Genomic DNA, 16,616 nt, shown 5'->3' with positions numbered 1-16,616 from the left:
AAATTCTTAAAATATTGAATGTTAACCAAGGATGACCCAGTTCATGAGCACGTAGCCAGTATATAACTGCACACACATATACTCACGTAATATTATCAACAAACACGTGCACATGCGCGTACTGGCATACACACATTGGAATGCGCAGGCGCGCGCGCGCGCGCGCGCGCGCACACACACACACACACACACACACACATACAGCGTGTCTTCCAAAAGACAGGGAGGTCATAAGCAGTCTCACAATTATTTTGAAAAATGAATACCGTAAAAATTGTTTTTATTTTTATTTTTTTAAGAAAAAGAAAAAACCCCACAAATATGTTGACCAAATTTGAATTGGCGATATCAAATTTAACACGCCAACAGAACAAATAAAATGATCAATCAAATCCTTTGGCACTTGTTAACTAGTACGTTTGAGCTGTTGTGGCTCTTATAATTTCTTAGTACATAGGAGTAGACAATTTCCTTTGCTCCATTTGAAAAAGACAACATGCAAACAAATGATTTCAAAAACATAGTTACAGTAAACAACACAACAGAAACACTCAGTAACTTTTAACAAAATAGAAAGAGTAAGCTCCCAGTGGAAAGAATCAATCAACGAAGTTTACACACATCCACAAACATGACAGTACATGAACAGACGGATTCAGTCACCGACAACAGCGGCGATCAATTATTTCAAGTTCTTGTGACTTGCACGTTACATTTTGAGCTGTCAATACATGTACAATAGATAATCATTATCAAACCCAAACAAATAAGTACAAATTTGTATGTTTTTAAAGATAACGATATTTGTGTTCTCAGAACCTTAATGAACGACTCTGACCATACGTCTTAGCATCGAATCGCACGACCATCTGATTCCGACCCACCCCCCAAAATGATAACGTCCAAACAATACCCCTCTTCTCTGCCGATAGGGAGTTGATGTCTGGACCAGACCGTGATGAAGATGAGCTCTACATGCAATGATGGATGGATGGAGGGAGGGATGGATGGAGGGATCAACCAGTGCCCTGACACCCTCACAGCACAGAGCAGGTCTCACGGCCCCCAGACCTCTTCTGACTTCACATCATATCCTCTCTGTGCAGGATGTAGTCGATGCCGTGGTGCACGTCCGGCACGTACTTGTGAGGCTGGGTGAGGTCTGGCTCGTGCGCCACGTCCCTGTGTCCGTGGTACACCACCTGGCCGTCCGGCCCGCGGGGCTCCAGGTCTGCTCCGTGCTGGTAGACCCCCGTGCCCACCAGCAGGCTGAGGCAGTGCTCCACAGTCTGGTCGTGCAGCTCCAGGTTGCTGGGAATCAGGCGGGAGGACGGCAGGGGAGATAGGGGGTCCCGGCTGGAGGGGGAGGTACGGCCCGCGTCGTCGCCGCTGCTGTTGCTGGTGTCGTCGTTGCTGTTGGCTATGTTGATGTTCTGTTTGATGTAGCGGTCGTACAGGTTGGCGCCCATGATGTCCACGTGGGGGTTGTCTCTGTGGACACACAGGAAGTGTTAGCGGCAAACACTGTCTGGTCCTCACAGCACTGAACCTTCACGTCCCCTGAACGGTGAAGACACCTGGTCCTACTGGATCACGGCGTGTATACATTATCATCATTATTATTGATACTTGTGTAATGCCTGTCTTCATTCACAAACCCAACCCTAAGCACTTACAACAAACAGAATCATTTGCCTAACATGCTGCCTAAGTGGGTACAGCCTACTGATAGCTGATTTGAGGCGCTCGTCATCTGGTTCCTGTGTCGTTCAGTTAGGCTTCTATCACGCACACACATTTATCGTATTGTAATTTACTGTATTGCGTTGTCTTGTATAATATTGCATCGAATCGTATAGTTGTATCGTGTCGTATCATCTCATATGTCGTACCATACTTGCACTGTGTCGTATGATCATGCCATTTATACATCGTATCGTACCCTATTATACAATATCATGCAAGTAATATCGAATCGTGTTGTGTCGTGTTGGTATGGAATCCTTCTGTGTCGTGTGATGTGCTGAACGGTGTCGTGTGATGTGCTGCACAGTGTTGTGCTGTGTCATGCCAGGCCATGTCGCTGTCGCAGCGTACTGTATCGTCCCGTGTGACGTCACATGTCATATCACGTGTAGTGTCATAATAATTGTAAGGTGTCGTTCTGCATCATGACATTTCATATTGGACTCATACCGTCGTGTCGTATCGTACCATATTATCGTGTCTGTCTGCGAGTGTCATATCATCATACTGTTGTCTTTTCATGTCCCGTCGTAGTGTAAGCCTCCTGTGTCGTGTCGCTTCGTGTCAAGGCCTGACCAGTGCTTTGAGTTAATGCCAAGGTCAGACATCTGCTCGGGGTTTTCTTTTTTCTCACAGCAGATGTGGCGCAGCATATGTGGGAAGTGGCATCCCCCACAAGTACCTGAGGGAGCCAGAGCCCCGGGTCTCACCCAAAGAAGTACAGACGGCGGATGGGTCTGCTGATGCCCATACGTTTGGCGATGTGGCAGATGGTATGCTCGGCAAAGCGGTATGTGATCTCACAGGGCTTGCCCACAAGCGACGTGTAGTGCAGGTCGTGACCCGTCACCTTCTTGTACAGCGCCTCCAGACACAGTAGGAAGGCCCCGTGACCAAACCTGACAAATCAACGTCCTGCTCTCAACTTTTAGTGGGAGGCGGGGGTGGGGGGGTGGGGGGGGGGGAATGTGTTGGTTGTGTGTGTGGGGGAGGGGAGGCGGGGGCTGTGTGTTTGTGTCACTGAGTGTGCTTCGGCATTCAGAATGTTTTTCCAAGTGATAAATAGTTATTCAAAACATCTTCTGAGAACAAAATAATAAGAAATTATATTTTGGTGGAAACTGGTCAGCAAGTTTTTGAAATACCAATTGTCTTGTTCTGGGATACTGGACAAGAATTGGATATACAGTCACTTCTGTGGTGTGTGTGTGTGTGTGTGTGTGTGTGTGCGCGCGCGCTCGCGCGCGAGACCGCGGTGCGTGTGTGTGGGGATGAATGTGTTGCAATCGTGTGGGTGGTGGTGATGGGTGATGGTGTGGTGGGATGATTTCTGCATTAGTGTTAGTCTCTCTCTCTCGTGTGTGTGTGTGTGTGTGTGTGTGTGTGTACACAGACTAATATCTATCAAACTGAACGCACGAATTATCTGTCTTTCAGTCTATTTTAGTTAATTTCGTTTTTAACAGAATTCCACAATGTGTTATAATACACAAACCCACACCACACCACTCCCCAGACACATACACACCCACACACACACACTCACACACTCACACACGCACACCCAGCCTCCCGTCCCCCACCTGGGCATGCAGGCCTCCGCCATGAAGACGAGGTCCATGCTGCAGGCGATGAAGTGGATCTGGGGCACAGTGTGCACGTCAGGCGGGGCCTGGGTGGGTTTGCCCTCAGTCACCAGCAGGTCCAGCAGCAGCTGCAGGTTGGACTCCCAGTGGGTGGGTTCCCCGATCAGCAGCACCACCTCCACCCGGGGGAAATCGGGATTCTCTCGGTACTCCCCGCGGGCCTGACGGACAGGGGCACAACACTGACATCAACATTGAGCACGGGTAATAACAGTGCCGGGTAACATCACAGCTTGTGTGTAAGGACTGAGTTCAGGTTACGTCATGTGTGTGAAGACTGGGTTAAGGTTACGTCATGTGTGTGAGGACTGGGTTAAGGTTACGTCATGTGTGTAAAGACTGGGTTAAGGTCACGTCATGTGTGTGAGGACTGGGTAAGGTTACGTCATGTGTGAAGAACGGGTTAATGTTACGTCATGTGTGTGAGAACTGGGTTAAGGTTACGTCATGTGTGTGAGGACTGGGTTAAGGTTACGTCATGTGTGTGAAGATTGAGTGAAGATTGTATCATGTGTGTGTAGACTGGGTGAGTTACGTCATGTGTGTGTAGACTGGATGAATGTTACGTCATGTTTGTGAAAACTGGTTAAATTTAAGTCATGTGTGTGAAGACTGGTTGAAGCTTAATTCATGTGTGTGAAGACTGAGCGAAGCATACGTCATGTGTGTGAAGATTGAGTGAAGGTTACGTCATATGTGTAAAGATTGAGTGAAGCTTACGTCATGTTTGTGAAGACTGAGTGAAGATTACGTCATGTTTGTGAAGATTGGGTGAAGATTATGTCATGCAGGTAAGGAAGCGTCGCTGCGCTCGGGCAAATCTATACCATGCACCACATCTACTACGCAGCTGCCTGGCTAGCGGCATAACCCAACGCGCTTAGTAAAGCTTTGAGTGCATGCATGCACACACACACACACAATCATTCATATATATATCTATATATCTATATAACTATATATGGATTTCCTTTACGGAATTTGAAAGAGGACAACACATTGTCATGGGTTCTTTATCATTGCGCCAAGTGTGTGCTGCACAGGGGACCTCGATTTGATAATGTCAGGTGCGTGAGGACTGGGTGAAGATGTCATGCAGATGAACAGGTGATTACTGATGATGACTGGAGTCCCAAATGACGAATAGAGAAGAGCACTGACCACTCTGACCCTGTTTCTGTGGTCCACCATGTCCAGCAGAGGGTAGGCCTCCTGCACGTCCTCTATAGTGCACAGGTTGTGGAACCCCAGGCTGGGGACCGTCAAGGAGCATGGCTTACTGGGCAACCACTGACATCATTACCTCTCTCTGTCTCTCTCTCTCTATATATATATATGCTCTGTGTGTGTGTGTGTGTGTGTGTGTGTGTGTGTGTGTGTGTGTGTGCGTTGTCTTCAGTTTAACACGTCTTTCCACTTGAAGTGATATTAGACGAGTATGTGTGTGTGTGTGTGTGTGTGTGTGTTTTCTCTACGTCTCTCTTCCCAATCAAAGATTCTTGTCTCACCTGCTGTTGTCTACTCCCTGTCTCCTCCGTGCCCCGCCCCCCCCCCCCCCCCCATCTCCTTCATTCCCCACACCCCCTCCGTCTCCTTCCTTCTCCCCGCTGTCCCCCCTCCCATCCATCCTCGGTCCTTCCCCCTCCCCTCTGTCTTTTCTCCCCCGCACCCCACACCTCTCTCCCCGTCCTCTCCCGTCTTCCACCTTTTCAGTCGTTCTGCCCAGCCACCCTCCTCCTCCTCCTCCGCCATCTCCTTGTCCTTCCCCTCTCTCTCCCTCTTTGTCTCTCCACCCTTTCTTCCTCCCCTCCCCCCATGTGCAGACAGGAAGTGAAGGATACTCTTTAGCAATGTCCAGCCTGTGCTCTTGACCAATGACAAGCGTGTGTTTGTCGTGCAGGTCCTTCAGCAGTTTGGCCGGCGTGGGGGCGTGGATCACCTGGTCAGAGGACACCTGCCAAACACACACACACACGCATCCCCCACGCCCCCCCCCCCCCCCCCACCCCCACCCCCCCCACACACACACACACCCACCACACACACGCATGTACGCCTTCATAAGGTATACAAGAGGTACAGCACACCCTACGTGTGTATCTTGATCGAATGCACAGCTACCGATACTTAACTCCGATAAAGTACAGAAAAGCGTGTTGTGTGTACAGCTTAGATGCACACACATAGTTGCTGCTGCTGCTAACATTATCATCATCATCACCGTCACCATCATCATCAAAACCAACAACAGCAGCAAACATAACAAAGCACCTGAAGGAACATCAACAACAACTGCTGCTGCTGATGTTACTGTTCCATGAATTTGCTATTAATTTCTGCTGCTGTCCCCCCAACCATTACCAATACTACTGTCACACTCTATAAGACAGCGGACAGGTAACCCCCACCCAACCCAGACAACACAAATACAGACTTAAATAATTCAAAGTTCACATACATTTATTCAAACATACAGAATTTGACCAAAAAACGAAAACAAAACAATAACAAAACAAAAAAAACAAAAAAAAAACCCCGCAATTTCCAGCTGCAATGATCGATACACAAAAACAATGAGAAATAAATAAACACAGAAAAACAAAACTTGAAGACACGGCCGTCCAGCGGCAACCGGTTTGGAGAATGTTTATGTGAACACTTAGGATATTTGATATAGAAAAAAAAACAACAACTCAAGAATACAAGAAAAGAGAGAAAAAAAACACAACAGTTTCAGTGGAGGCATCACTGCGTTCGGACAAATCCATATACGCTACACCACATCTGCCAAGCAGATGCCTGACCAGCAGCGTAACCCAACGCGCTTAGTCAGGCCTAGAGAAAAAAAAAGCTACTACTACTAATAATAATATGTATAAGGCGCAAAACCTTGAAGTCAACTATAAGCGTACAATATATATATATATATATATATATATATATATATATATATATATATATATATATAACACTAAATAATAATATAATTTAAAAATAAAATAAAATAAAATATATAAATGAATAAATAATAATAATAATGATAATAATAATAAGATAAATAAATAAATAAAAGACAACAATGATAAACAAATGAATGTAAAAAATGCAGACACACATTCACACACATATGCATAACAGATATGCACCAAACATGCACTTTCACAGATATGAAAGCACAGTCAAATACACAAACGTACACAACCCCAACACACACACACACACACTACCCTGCACCCCCACCCCCACCCCTCTACACACTCATTTCTGGGCTACGTATCGCAGCTTCCACGGCACACACACACAGGCACACTTACTTGTACAAGCACACACACATACGCCCATATCCCCCACCCCCAAACCCCCACACATATATACGAAGATATATATATATATGCACACCCGCACGTTCCAATATTCCGTTGCTCCCACAGTGTAGGCATGCATACACACACAGACCTCATCCTCCACCCCCCCCCCCCCCCCCCCCCCCCCCCCACACACACACACGCACGTGTACAGAACTCTCCTGACACTTGTGTACACTTACACCCTCGCGCATGCACATACGCACACAAACACACAGACCCACACATACACACACATACACACAAACACACACATACAATTGATCTGAAAGTTGCGCATTGCCTTATGCCACTCTGGGCTTCCCATTCCAGTTTTAATTTTCTGTATGAGGTTTACTGAGTCGGTTAGAATCATGGCATGTTGGTTTCCAGGCATATGGATAGACAACAGCCACTGGAGGGCATGTGTCACAGCTTCAACTTCCATCGTTAGGCTGGATGTTGTGACTTTGTAGGCAGCATTCTCTTCTCTAATTGTTTTTCCATTTTGTTTCGCAGTGAATCCCCAACCGGAATGGTCTTTGGTGACTGAGCCATCTGTGTACATGATGTCCTCTTCTTTACTGTTTTCTTCTATGAGTAGCTTCACTTCCGCATCAGTTTTGCCCTCTGGCCATTCCCGACAATGTCTTCCGAGAGTGGGTGAAAAGGCTGTGTTGAACATATGGTTGAGGTTTTCGGGGTTTTTCTCCCATTCTTTTGTTTCTTTCAGGTCTTGTAGTCGGCATACTAGCTGGATTGTCTTCTGCTTGCCCCATCCATGATCTTCCTCGTCCTAGACGGCTGCCTTTTGGTTCTTTGACTGCGTCATGCAGTGGGTTTTGAGGTTGTTGTTTTTTTAATGCTTTGAAGTAGGTCTTAACCTGTTCTAACTTGTTTCTGGCCTGCACTGAAGGAAGGTCAAGCAGGTATCACATGGTTTCCGTGGGCGTGTCTTTTGTTGTTCCAAGGATCAGCCTCATAGCTTCATTTGGAACTCTTTCTAATTTTAGGAGGTTGCTTTGAGATGGTCCGTAGTCGATCACACTGAGGACGAGTGATTGGTATAGCAGGAAGAGGTGGCGCTGTTCAATACCTTTGGTTGCCATTGCTTTTAAGACTGAAAGGCTCTTTTTGCATTTAAGAACAATATTTTTCGCATGTTTTCTGAAGGTCAGCATCCTGTCGAACTGTATTCCTAGGTAGCGTAGGCATTCGGTTTTCTCGATCTGAATCCCGTCGAATGACACAGGTGGTGGTGATTTGCTCGCGGTTCTGTTGTAGAGGGTGCACAGCAACGTTTGGGCTTTCGCTGGATTGATGGAAGATCCTGTGTCTGCACCATTGAGCAATATTGTTTAGTTGTTTCTGGACGGCTTTAGTTCTTTCCTGAGCATCTTTCGAAGTTTTGAAGACCAGACCATCATCCGCAAGAGTAAGCACCCGAACTATTCCATTGTTGTTTAAGTCTGCAAGGCCCTTCGTGTAGACGTTGTAGAGGACAGGAGAGAGCGGAGACCCTTGTGGCAGTCCCATGGATAGTTTAGAAGGTGCAGACATCCAGTCTCCGAGGCGTAGGACGACGGTTCTTTCCTGAAGCACTGCTGCTATCCATCTTGTCAGTGTCAAACTTACTCCATACCTTAGTAGCAGCTCCATGAGGTGCTCAAACTGGACTTTATTGTAGGCATCTTCAAGGTCGATTGCTACTGCTAGTGTTTCTTCTTTTCTTTGAAATCCTTCATATACCTCATATGCAAAAGCAGCTGCATTTTCCCATGTGGACTTGCCTGTTCTGTAACCACCTTGATTTGAAGGGAGAATGTGCCTGTGTTCAAGATCCCTTGCAAGTTTCCTGGCTATCATGCGTTCCATGAGCTTTCCAGCAATGCTTTGCATGGTTAGGATTCGGTAGCCGCTTACCTGACGATGGTCCTTTCCTGGTTTTGGTATGGGTTTTAAGAAGCTGTGTCCAGTCCTCCGGCACATGTCCATTGTGGAAACTGTTTTGATACAGATTGAAAAGTTTGTTTCTGTCTTCTTCCGATAGCTCCTTGATATCCGAGTAGCGAAATTTATCTGGGCCAGGAGCCGATTCTTTCTTGCATTTAGCTATTGCTTCGTTTAGATCATCTATTGTCAAGTCATCATCGGGTCCAGTCTGCATAAGGGTTTGGTTTAACTCCTCAACATATTTCTTTTTTTCATCTAAGTTTCTTTGATCACTCTGTTGTATGAAACGTTTGAGGACGGCGGATCCTTTTTCTTCGTTTGTCTTAAGCTTGGTTCCGTCAGTATCTAACATGTCTTGGGGAAAACAACTGGAAAAAACAACAAAAAGACCACAACAACAACAACAACAAAAACAAAAAAACTATGACCTGGACGGCGAAGACTGAAGAAAGATGAAGACGACGAAACTTGGTGTACGAAAATCGACGACGACGGTGATGAGAAGAGGCCAGCAGGAAGACAGCAGCTAAATATGACAGGAGCAACAACGCTACCCGGCCAACACAGGCAAAGGAAAAATGGCACAGGAAGTGGGATGCTGCAAACTGTCAACTGGGTACTACTACCCTAACGCTGGAAATAATACAGACGACACTTGTCCAGCAGGGTACTCCTACCCTCCTAGCTGGAGCACACAGAGCATAGGAACTTGGTCACCCAGAGGAAAACAACCCTCACACCAACTAGGCAAAAAGCCCCAAACCAAAATAGGCACGACCTTCCTCCAAGATGGCCGCGGGTGCAAAGCCTCAAAAAGTGTCATTGACATGAGAACGAGACTTGAAACGTGTGTGTGTGTGTGTGTGTGTGTGTGCGCGCATGTGTGCGTGCGTGTGTGTTTGCGCGCGCGCGCGCGTGTGTGTGTGTGTGTGAACACATGATTGACACAGGAAACGAATGATGAGCATCTAAAGATGCCTTCACTCGGCTCTACCCAGGTAGGCAGCCTGTTGTGCAAACGACTCCGTGTTTGTAAAGGGCTTTTAGTTTGGTCCCTGACGGAATATAGGCGCTATATAAGTATCATCATCATCAGCAGCAGCAGCAGCAGCAGCAGCAACAGAAATAACCACCACAACGATAACACCACCAACAGTAATATAAATAGTGATAATGACGACAGCGGCACCCACCTCCAGGTTGAACCAGCTGCCGATCTGACGCGCCTTGTCGTGGGAACGGTTGCAGGCGTTGGTGACGAAGGCGCAGGGGACCCTGAGCCGACCGCTGAGGTCCTTGAGGCGGTTCATGGCGCGCTGGGCGGCGTCAAGGGGCTGACTGCCCCGGGCCAGCACCCCGTCCACGTCAAACAGGATGCCGAACCCCGGCTGGAAACGGCGACACGGACAGCGCTTTGTCAGCCCCTCAGTCAGTCCCTCAGTCACTCCGTCACTTAATCCGTCAATCGGTCCCTCGGTCAGTCCGTCAGTCTGCTAGTCAGTCCCTCACTCAGCCCCTTACCCAGTCCCTTAGTCCGCCGATTCGTTATACAGGTTAAAGGTTACAGGTCCCTGCCTTTCACGGCCACAGGGGCAATTCACATCCACTGTGTCTAGGGCCCGGCATAGGAAGGCGGGGCCCAGTCCTTTCCTTCCGCCATTTTAACCTTCCCCAGCCGTGGTCCGGTACCTATTCACAGCTTTGTGAAGTGGGGGAAATCAGAGAGAAGTGCCTTTCCCAAGGACACACTGTCACGTTCTATATGAGACCGGACTAGTAACCCCCACCCAACCCAGCACTAGCACCCCGACAACACAAACACAGACTATAACAGGACAAGAGTTCAATATAGATTTATTCAGCACATGGAGCAGACAATACAGAGGGTTTAATGGACGACGGAAAACAACAAAGCACACTACTACAAAGACAAGTTATCCAGCAAATTAACTAAAGAGAATGGAATGGCACAAAACGTGGATATAATCACAATCCTTCAAGTGAAGGGCAATGGGCTCATGAGTGAATAAATTCACTTCTGGAAGGAAAATAAACGATTTAGCACATGAGTGTGTGTGTGAGTGTGTGAATATGTGTTGACGGTGACACTGAAACAAGTACAACGTTGATGATAAAGGTAAGGAGGTTGCGACGATGCTGAAGTAGTGACGACGATGATGAAGTTGTGACGACGATGTAGTGACGACGACGGCGAAGAACAGAAAGTGACGACGACGACGAAGAACAGTGACTACGACGACGATGAGCACCGAGACAGCCGAGCACCAGGCCAGAGAACGCTGGCGACGGAAAGCAGCGGCAGGCGGCAGCAGCCAACGGAGGCCAAGACCATGGAAGTCAAAGGCTGGCAGTGGAATTCCAGGGAAGACAGTAATGGTCAGTGGAAGGGTAGGGAAGTCAGTGGATGGACAGGGAAGTTAGTGGAAGACACGGGAAGTGGGAACGCTGAAAGCACTGAATAAATCCTATTATCCACTGGCAGGATTCACTTTTGGACCCTCCCAATTAAACAATATAAGTGTACTGAGCACAGAATCCACTAAAGAAAAGAAAAACAAATCTTACAAAATTTCCGTTCAACCCCTCTCTGTTCAACACATAGGCCATAGAACATTTCAACCTCAACCAGCTGAGCTATTTCGGAAGGAAATGACATATAAAGGTTTTATGCTAAATCAATTAAGTTTAAAAGGCTGACAACGAAGCCACACCCAAAAGTCAAGATATACCAGAAAAGGATAAGGGGGTAATTCGGAATATTCTAGCTCATGTATCACATAAAATGCGACTTTAACACACACACACACACACACACACACACACACACACACACATATATATATATATATAATGCTCATCAATCACTGAGGGCGTTCATAAGGAAAACTGAACATGTCGAGATTTTAAGGTCGAACCCCTTCAATACGCATGAATAACCATATCATAACATTCAAATAAAATTTATGTTTAAAATGCATACACATCCAACACATGCACATAAAAGAGCAAAAATATTGTATTTACTTAAATATCATCCCTCCCCCATTCTCTTATTCACGGACATGAACACACGACGAACTGACAAAATTACTCTACAAACACACAAGGACGGAAACGAAATGGCTGAACTGTCTATACAGTCTCGTCTTACCTTCCAGGCGGGTACTGCCACCGGAGATTAGAAAAGAGAGATAAACCACTCGCGGCAGGCCCCTTCTTACTGTCTATAACAGTGCTGAAGCCGTTTTGGGGCACACACGCAGTGCGGAAGGGTGGGGGTAAATCACCCTCTCCTTCCCCACCTGCTGAAGGAAACTGGTCGGTTCGACGGTTCAGCTGCAGTAAAGCGAAAGTTAAGTTACGCCTGGAATTTCCCACGTGTAGTAAGATTCGCTGTATACAATGAAAACCGATTCATTTTTGCTTTGGTTTTTAGCACGTTTGCATCTGCTTGAATGTAGATAATATAAAAAGAAAATAAAGCAGCTCCCCCCACCACCAACTCCCCCCCCCTCCCCCAGCGCAATGTTGCACATGAGAGAGACAGTTATAAATTATTGAACTGCGTTTTCGTAACGCTACTTTTTCTTCACACTTTCTGGTTTACATCACCATTTCTTCAACAACAACAAAATATATATATCAAAACATAAAACACATATTCAGCTCTGTCTCTCTTCTAACATCTGTCTATACATACATACATGAATACATACATAATTTCATATAGATCTATCAGTATGTAAATCTAAATCTATCTATATGTACATAATCATATATATATATAATTCATATATATACGGACGCTTCATGTTGCCCGAGCAGACCGTTGTATTGTGCTCTATCTCTCTCTAAGTCTCTGTCTCTCTCTCTCGGGAGTTTTACATGGCTGTTAAAAGCATCTACGATTCTGTACTTGTATGTGTTCGTGACAAAGGTATTTATTCAGACTTTTTTCAGTGTCCAAGAGGGGTTAAACAAGGTTGTATGCCAAGCACACAGCTGTTTTCCTTTTTCATTGGTGAATTGGCAGTGGAGTTATCAAAGAAGGGGAGACATGGAATACAAATGATACCTGGCGCAACAGATTTGCTCTTAATGCTATTTGCTGATGATGTTGTTCTCTTGTCTGACACACCCATAGGGTTACAAAATCAATTAAATGCCCTTAAGCAAGAAACAGACTACAACAAACAGTGAATCTCGTTAAGACCAATATTATAGTTTTCCGCAATGGAGGTCATCTTTCGACTTGTGAAAAATGGTGCTGTGGTGATAGGGAAATAAAAGTAATCAATACATATAAATATTTAGGAATGTTATTCACAACAAAATTGAGTTTGACATCTGCGTGGGATGAAGCAAACAGAAAAGGGTAAAAAGGTGTAATCCAAATTATAAAATCACTCGGGAGACTGCGTTCGACTGACGCTTTCCTTTCGTTTGGGCGGGGCAAAGGCAGCTCATGAATAATGAATGCGTGCCGCGGCGCAGGCTGCCTGGCTTCAGCAATTTCTGCAAGTGGTTTATCTCTCTTTTCTAATCTCCGCTGCCACCCAGACGCTGAAAGACATAGAACACAGAACACCGAGAACACCGAGAACACCAAACACTCGGCGGAAAAACTATCCCCACTCTCGAATGCAAAACCGGGCAAACAACTCTGAAGAGTGCAAGGCAGACACGACTGCCTCCTTTGCCAGTCGCGGGTGAAAAGCTAAGATCGTGTCACTGACTGACCAGCTCAGAAAAGGTTGATCTCAGTTCAGTGACAGCCTGAACTGAGATACATGATTGCCGTGCAGTCCGCACAACTCACACCGCTCTCCAGCAGAATGGGGTGGGAGAACAAGGAGGGGGTAAGACACACACACACCTGGGTTTGTCATGAGATGTGACACACACCACCATGCCGAAACAGGGCCCCGAACGCCGGTCACTGGTGGGCTGGTGATCACAAGTCCAACGTCTAACAGTTTCTGTCACGGTGCCGGCATGCTTTATAGAACTCCAAGCAATGACTGGGTCAGCCAGGTCATCGTTCAGTCAACTAATCAACCAGTTACACCCATCCATCCATATGTAATTATGCAATCAATCAATCAATCAAATCATTAATCAATCAATCAATCAATTAGTCAATCAATCAAACAGCAGTTAGCCGAGAAATCCGTCCACTCCATGTCAGCCATAGTCAGACATGATAATCCACCAATTCATTGGCTGACATTTTTTTTAGAAACGATCGACTGTGCATGTTGTCTTTTTTCTGGACAGTGCACAGTATGTGTGTGTTTTTATTAAACAAAACATCTCTTGTGTCGTTTTATTCCACAATGATAGACACACACACACACACACACACACACACACACACACAAAGCAACACAAATACAAGGCCAGTCTGAGTGTGTGCAGGACCGTGAGGATTTTGAGGAGGGAAGCTGTAACAATGGCCACATCACAACCAATTTTGTGAGACAGGAAAAGTATAGGTCAGAATGAAATGAACCACCACCACCTCTCCATCTAATATCAGGAAAGACGTTAAATTGAGACTACTATAGAAGTATGGACAGTGTGTCATTGTTATCATGTATTTTGGTGGAGACAACACAGAAAACAGTGTGACACATGTGTAAGGCGACAAGACTGCACGCCTTTCGATCAGTACCTCGCTGCTGGCTTCCTCTCCCATGGGCACATTCTCGTTGTCTGCAACAGAACATTGGATCCTTTTGGGAAAAGCAACAGAATACGCAACTGAACGACATAACGATACAATTCACATTAAATGTAATCAGAGAATAGTAAAACACACTATAGTATAATATTCGAAATAAATGTAGGCCCAGTCCATATTCAACATGTATTTAGTCTTGTTTTCTCTGGGTTTGTCAGCTAGGTTAACAAAGAAGGAACAGAAGGTGTGACCTAATTTCGTAATATGAAAGTTAATTCATTCATTTATTTGTTTCTTTGTTTTTGAATTTGATATTATTAGTGTAACATTTTTTCCCACTCTAACGTCATGTAATCATTGCATCCCATCTGCAATTTTGCTTGCTTGAATAATTTTTCGTACAACTTTAGATCGTAATCAACATATCACCTCTGGATTTAATCTGATTTTGAAAGGGTCTGTTTCGATTCCTATGATGTTGATGCAGGAAAAGAACACTTCACATAGTGATGTTTACCAGTGCAGAAAGTAATAGGTAGAACTTATAACTCCCTCCCCCTGAGAAAATATTGAAGATTCAAATGACGAAATCATTGCTGAAACTTTTAAAGGGAGATCTACGACTTTCACCTAGGAGCAGAATCTTCATGGTGTAATGCTCAAAAGGTTGGGTTTCTCTGCCGCTTGTAACTGCTGAGAAAATGCCAATGTTAAAGGTTTATCTCTCACACACACACACACACACACCACACCACACCACACCACAACACACACACACACACACACACACAACACACGGGCAGGTGACGAAGGAAGCCACACGGTGCTGACGATACAGGTGTAATCCATGTCACAGATAGTGTAACACCACCACCCCCTCCCCTCCACCCCTCTGCCCGGGAACAGCTGACGACATAAACACGCACACGCTGCTCTCAGCTGACCGGCCGACTTTCCCGCAGCCTTGAAGGTGAAGTCACACGCCCAGCCATCACCGTGAATTGGAATTAATGTGTGTCACTGATAGCCTATGTCAGCCAAGGTGACAGACATGTATATATTTTAAATGTACCTGTATAGGGTGGCGTGGTGTGTGTGTGTGTGTGTGTGTGTGTGTGTGTGTGTGTGTGTGTGTGTGTGTGTGCACGTGCTTGTGTGCGTGCGGGCTTTTGTGTGTGTCTGAATATGCGCATACGCATGCATGTTTGTGCGCGAGTACAACGTATGGGCATGTAAATGTACTTGCGCGCAAGTAAGTATTATTCAGATGAATAATGTTCATGCAGATATACATATACGGTGGCCTGTGTTCCCCTCTGCCGCGAAAAGGGCATGATGTATATGTGAAGCAAGGAACGCCCATTGATGTGAGTTCATGTCGAGACATGCTATTTGTGTGTTGACCTTGCTTGCAACAACAAAGTCATAATGTAATACAGTCTACTCCCTAAAAATAATGTTTTAAAATCTTGTCATTTAACCGACCTTTTTTCAGGGCACGCATTTTGCCCCCTTTTCACCCAGTGACGGAAGACAGGTCTTTATCTTTATGAAAAGAAAAAGAAATGGTCGTGAATTTTAAACAAGTCAGTACAGAAAAGAAGCGTTTGAAAAATCGTCAACTGCATATTTAAAAAAATAAACAGCTGATTATAACATGACGGAGAAAAAAAATATAAGCCAATCATGTTTTGCTTCCCACGCGCAGGTCCCGTCCCGTGACTGCGTTCCAAACCTTATCAGAGAACAAGGCACTTTCTGATTGGCTGCGATTGCACTTGTTGCGAAGGACGAATATTTCTTTGTGTGTGTGTTTTCGTGTGCTCCCCCTATTTGACAGAGATAGCCTAAAAACAAGCTAACAATAAACCAGTTAACAGCAGGCCTAATAAAACGTATTATCATTATGATTACTTATCATTATTATTGTTATCATTATCATATAACATCATCATCATAATCATCACTACCGTTATCATTAAATGAGTACATATTTACATCCGCTCAACGAATGTGTATATCTTTCTATCTCTCTATACATGTACACACACACACACACACACACACACACACACATATATATATATATATCGGTTAAAGGACACTGGCAACCAGACACACACATAACCTCGCCCCCGCGCGCGCGTACACACATTGATCATGAGAGAGAGAGAGGTGGATGAGACAGGCAGAGGCAGAAACAGCCGCATACGGATAAAAATA

The 16,616-nt window shown here is 45.5% G+C and overlaps 1 protein-coding gene across 4 annotated transcripts in view; it reads right to left on the bottom strand.

Moving 5' to 3' along the window:
- Positions 1 to 272: 272 nt before the first annotated feature.
- The window catches only part of LOC143299763 (haloacid dehalogenase-like hydrolase domain-containing 5), a 31,345-nt gene continuing 15,001 nt past the window's right edge, over positions 273 to 16,616 (bottom strand). The window contains exons 1-8 of one of the 4 annotated variants that reach the window (XM_076613163.1): positions 15,024 to 15,057; positions 14,385 to 14,425; positions 9,883 to 10,077; positions 5,234 to 5,346; positions 4,554 to 4,644; positions 3,330 to 3,553; positions 2,457 to 2,645; positions 273 to 1,491 (exon numbers count right to left, since the gene is read on the bottom strand). In XM_076613163.1, coding sequence (XP_076469278.1) covers positions 1,083 to 1,491; positions 2,457 to 2,645; positions 3,330 to 3,553; positions 4,554 to 4,644; positions 5,234 to 5,346; positions 9,883 to 10,077; positions 14,385 to 14,425; positions 15,024 to 15,042 — 1,281 coding nt within the window. In that variant the 5' untranslated portion in view covers positions 15,043 to 15,057 and the 3' untranslated portion in view covers positions 273 to 1,082. Of the gene's footprint in view, positions 1,492 to 2,456; positions 2,646 to 3,329; positions 3,554 to 4,553; positions 4,645 to 5,233; positions 5,347 to 9,882; positions 10,078 to 11,861; positions 12,122 to 14,384; positions 14,426 to 15,023; positions 15,058 to 16,616 lie in introns of those variants that run through there. The other 3 variants (XM_076613162.1, XM_076613161.1, XM_076613164.1) reach the window with 3 other exon arrangements.

This window comes from Babylonia areolata, chromosome 25, assembly GCF_041734735.1.
Source record: "Babylonia areolata isolate BAREFJ2019XMU chromosome 25, ASM4173473v1, whole genome shotgun sequence".
NCBI lineage: Eukaryota > Metazoa > Mollusca > Gastropoda > Neogastropoda > Buccinidae > Babylonia > Babylonia areolata.
The sequence above is the reverse complement of the archived record's forward strand: the minus strand, read 5'-3'. Positions and strand labels throughout refer to the sequence as shown.